General features: G+C 39.7%; 1 protein-coding gene across 1 annotated transcript; it reads left to right on the top strand.

Moving 5' to 3' along the window:
* Positions 1–211: 211 nt before the first annotated feature.
* On the top strand, positions 212–3,595 carry LOC121979762. The gene is made up of 6 exons (XM_042531755.1): positions 212–363; positions 540–636; positions 967–1,162; positions 1,240–1,352; positions 1,457–1,531; positions 2,856–3,595. The coding sequence occupies exons 1-6, from the start codon at positions 212–214 to the stop codon at positions 2,991–2,993; spliced, it is 771 nt and encodes a 256-aa protein (XP_042387689.1). The 3' UTR covers positions 2,994–3,595.
* Positions 3,596–3,805: the final 210 nt, after the last annotated feature.

Raw genomic sequence — 3,805 nt, 5'->3', positions numbered from 1 at the left:
GCTGTACGGATGTTCTGCTTGCTCAGCCATTTCATGGACAATACTTAATAAAAATCAATCCCTGCTAGTAACTTGAGATTATCATCTTAAGTTATTTCAATAGATAAATTAAATTAAATTTTAATTATTTAAATTTGATAAAATCCTAAATATTTTCTATAGATTGTTTTCTTCAACATTTGTTTCGGCGTGTCCACCATCAAGCAAGGCTATGGGCGTAGGATCACGTGTGGCGCCGAGGCTGACGCTGTCGAGGAATGGCAATGGTAGGACGGCCGTGGGCCGTCAGATCCGCGATGGTGCCGTACGGTGGATTACCGCTGCCGGCAAAGATAACGACCTCGTTAACGGCGCCGTCATAATGTGCATGTTTTATCGTCGTCGGTGTTGGATTCGTGTCGTGGTCGGTGGGTTAGTTGGCCGGATGATATAATTAAACCGCGGTCGTTCCGGCTGAACTGGTCGCTGAGCTTCTTTTCTGGTGGCTTGTGCATAGCTGCACCAGCGCTGTTAATTCAATAAAAAGTTAACAAGCACAGGAAGTCACAAGAGAACAGAAAAATTCAAGCCCCAATAACTAACCATGGATATGGAGGTTTCAATGCAACAGACATCGGCCCCAGGCAGGGTGCAGTGGTAAGCATTTATCACTAGGGGATTATGGACAACGAACGTCCGGCGTCTCGAATTTATCCTACGATTAAAAGCTTCAGTGGGCTGAGCCATATAGGGGGTTTACATTGGGCATGTTTTACGCAAATGTTTGAGACAATGGAAATTTCGGCTTGCATTATGGCCCAATTAGCCCAACTATTGTCCAATTGCTAAAAGGGTCAAAATAAATAAATAAATAGTGCTTTTATGAATTTTGCCCAAAATTTTCATCGTCCCAACGAAATTGGCCGACAAATATCCGCCTCCAAATGACCGTGAGCGGTTGCAGTTCGTCCGCCGTCGCCGGCGTGAAATGGTCCTTTATCCGTTCGCTTCCTTCTCTTCCGACGAGAGGCCCACCTCCCTTCCTCCTCCTTCCTCGATCCACTAACTCCCTTGTCCGCCACCGCTTCCTCTTCACAGTCGTTGCCCGGGACTCCAATCCCCAGCAACAACAAGCAGCAGCAGAAGCAAGAGATCAACGTCTCCGTCCTACGTTTCACGCTTGGTTCTCTGACTCCATTCCCTCTGTCGCTCCATCCCTCTCCGGCCGTGTTTCACTTACTCATCTTTAGGCATTGACAGGGATTCCGGGCCTTGACGAGTCCTACCTTCCGAGATACCTCAGGATTGCACTTGGCACTCTAATCGTGATCAACCACGTTTTCTCCGCTGCCCCCGCCACTCCTTCTCAGCTGGTAATTCAGCGTTCCTTTTGGTTCTCTTGAATTCAATTCGACCGGAAGAAAGTTTCTTATAAGAATTGATTTTTTTTTGGGGACCTTCTATTTTTCCAAACCAGAGAACTGAGGCTCTAGGGATTTTCTTGGCTACTTTCTCGGTCGTCCTCCTCCCTTATCTTAGGAGGTTTCTTGAGGTATGTAAACCTTTGAAAGACTTTTTTTTATGGTGCATGTGTTACAATCCAGTGGTCCAGTACATTTAGGATAGGCCGAATGTTCATTGAATGATTTCACTGGCTGTTCCTTGTAGACTCATTTTTTATTGTTCATGCTATCATGTTTCTTCCCAAAGTTAATATTACAATCTAGTTAGCTTCTTGTTTGATGGTGATGGTGAGTACAAGACCCTTTATCTCTGCCTTTTTGTGGTACCTTAAAATATTGACAAAATAATTTTGCTCTTTGATTCGTTCCTCATGACTACCATCATTTGATATATCCATGTATCAAATAGGACATTTAACCAAAGGTCCAAACAAAAAATGGTAATTCTCCTAAAAAACACTGGCCAAAGAGCTAACAAAGAGAGAGCATTCTCCTTAAAATTAATTTAACTCAAAAAGTACTGATTGTGTGATCTAGCTTCTTGACATTTTTGCTGGGGATCAGCAGGTCGTAGAATTGCAATGTGCGTTAGTTTATCTCATGTTGGAGAATTACTACAAACAACTATGCAATAATCCATCTACATTGATAGACATTGATGTGAAATATAACCATTTCATTGCCTCTATAAGAGTAGATGATTTACTTTTGTGATGTAGCATGAAAGTAAGAATATAATTTACAACATTTTCTTCTTCTTTTTTTCCCTGTGAAAACTTCTCATATAGAGAGCAGTTTAGAGAACAGGAGTATAGAATTGAGTAACTATTCTGAGCAGAGGAAAATTAGAATTTCATGATGATGTGCCAACATAAAGACAGTGGAAGAGTCACTGAACAGTAAAGTCTTCCTTTACATGTGGATAATATATTTCTGGTCCCTGTCTCACTTGTGGTTATTTCTGAATTTGGAAAGCTTTGTTTCTTATATATTCAACCTTCTGCGAAGATTGGTTTATTTGAGTGGATTGATTGCCACTCCATAGAAAACCTAAATTCAGAAATGTCTGAAGGACTTACACTAGTGAATAATACAGTGTGAGTTTGTTAGTGTTGTCTTACTCTTTCAGCATCCTAGGCCAAGGACTGATTGCTACCTACCTTTGATCCAGAACTGTACTCTAGTTGTTGGCATTTATTCTTATGCTAGGTGATGACTGTGCATTATCTCCTCTCTAAGTTATTGATCACTTAGCAACATAGTTAGTCCAATGATCTTTGTGCAGAATGTGCAGGGACTAAAGAATTTGTTGTCGTCCTGTACTTTTTTTTAATTATCAACATTTGGTAAATTATCGTCCTCATTAATATTCTCCGTTTTATTATATATGTCCCGTTTCTTGAATTTCATCAGGGTGCAATAGTGGATTGTACCTCACTGCCAAAAGGAAATAGGCAACTATTTCTCATGTCCAATAACATCTCAGATGATCTGAAGGAAGATATGTCATGGGTGATGGGCCTCTTATGCTCTTTTACGCAACATGAATAGCATATCAGTGGTATAACTTCACATTTCACTAAAAATTAGGTGCCAAAATTGAGATGATAGTATATTCATAAGGTAGTATTGTCCAGTACATTTTTATATATATCTCTTTGTGCTAGATTATAGCAGTTATTGATGTACTATGTATACGTGGATATTGGAACATGACTGAAGATGAAGACGATTCTGAGAGATCACCTATTGCAATGGTTTGGCAATGGGATTCAGCAAAGTAGCTTTTTTGACTTGAAAGAAACACTATATTTTCCTGAAAGCCTAGGTATGATAAAATTTTCTTCTTGGAAAGGATAAATACCTATGTTCCTTTCAAACTTTATCATCTAGTCTAAATGAGTTAGGATGGATTGCTTCAAGAAGAATACCCTGTTCATAATTCGCCCAATTGATGAACCGCTGCCTAAGATAATAAAGCTTCAATTGATGAATAAAATATTAGCTAAATTCTTGGAATCCATGCAGTTTTTTAGAAGATTCCATTATGTGTTAGAATGAAACAAACAAAAGAGTGCCATTTGTACATGTAAATGCGATGACAATACATCGTGAGTCCTAAACCATTTGTGGTAGGCAATATGTGCATGTAAACTTACAATTCCTTAGTTTCACATTGGAAGTTTCAAAATTTGATGGTTGATTTATATTGTTTCACAAGAATGTATGTTGTGAACAAATTCATGAGAAGACTCTCTCTCATATGTGAGTACGTAGGGGGTACAAATTTAGGGTCTAGATTTGTCCTGAACCAAGTTGGCTCGTGTGTGAGCGTGACCTGTGCGCACCCAAACGAATTAACC

Source organism: Zingiber officinale, chromosome 5A (genome assembly GCF_018446385.1).
Source record: "Zingiber officinale cultivar Zhangliang chromosome 5A, Zo_v1.1, whole genome shotgun sequence".
NCBI classification, from domain to species: Eukaryota; Viridiplantae; Streptophyta; class Magnoliopsida; order Zingiberales; family Zingiberaceae; genus Zingiber; species Zingiber officinale.
Note: the sequence above shows the minus strand (reverse complement) of the source record. Positions and strands in the feature narration are given on the sequence as shown.

Excerpts from the sequence above, each read along its gene's own strand:
- LOC121979762 (XM_042531755.1), top strand. The coding sequence starts at position 212 with ATGGGCGTAGGATCACGTGTGGCGCCGAGGCTGACGCTGTCGAGGAAT. Across the intron at positions 637-966 it reads GCCCCAGGCAGGGTGCAGTG|AATGGTCCTTTATCCGTTCG; the intron begins GTAAGCATTTAT and ends TCGCCGGCGTGA. Across the intron at positions 1,532-2,855 it reads ATCTTAGGAGGTTTCTTGAG|GGTGCAATAGTGGATTGTAC; the intron begins GTATGTAAACCT and ends GAATTTCATCAG.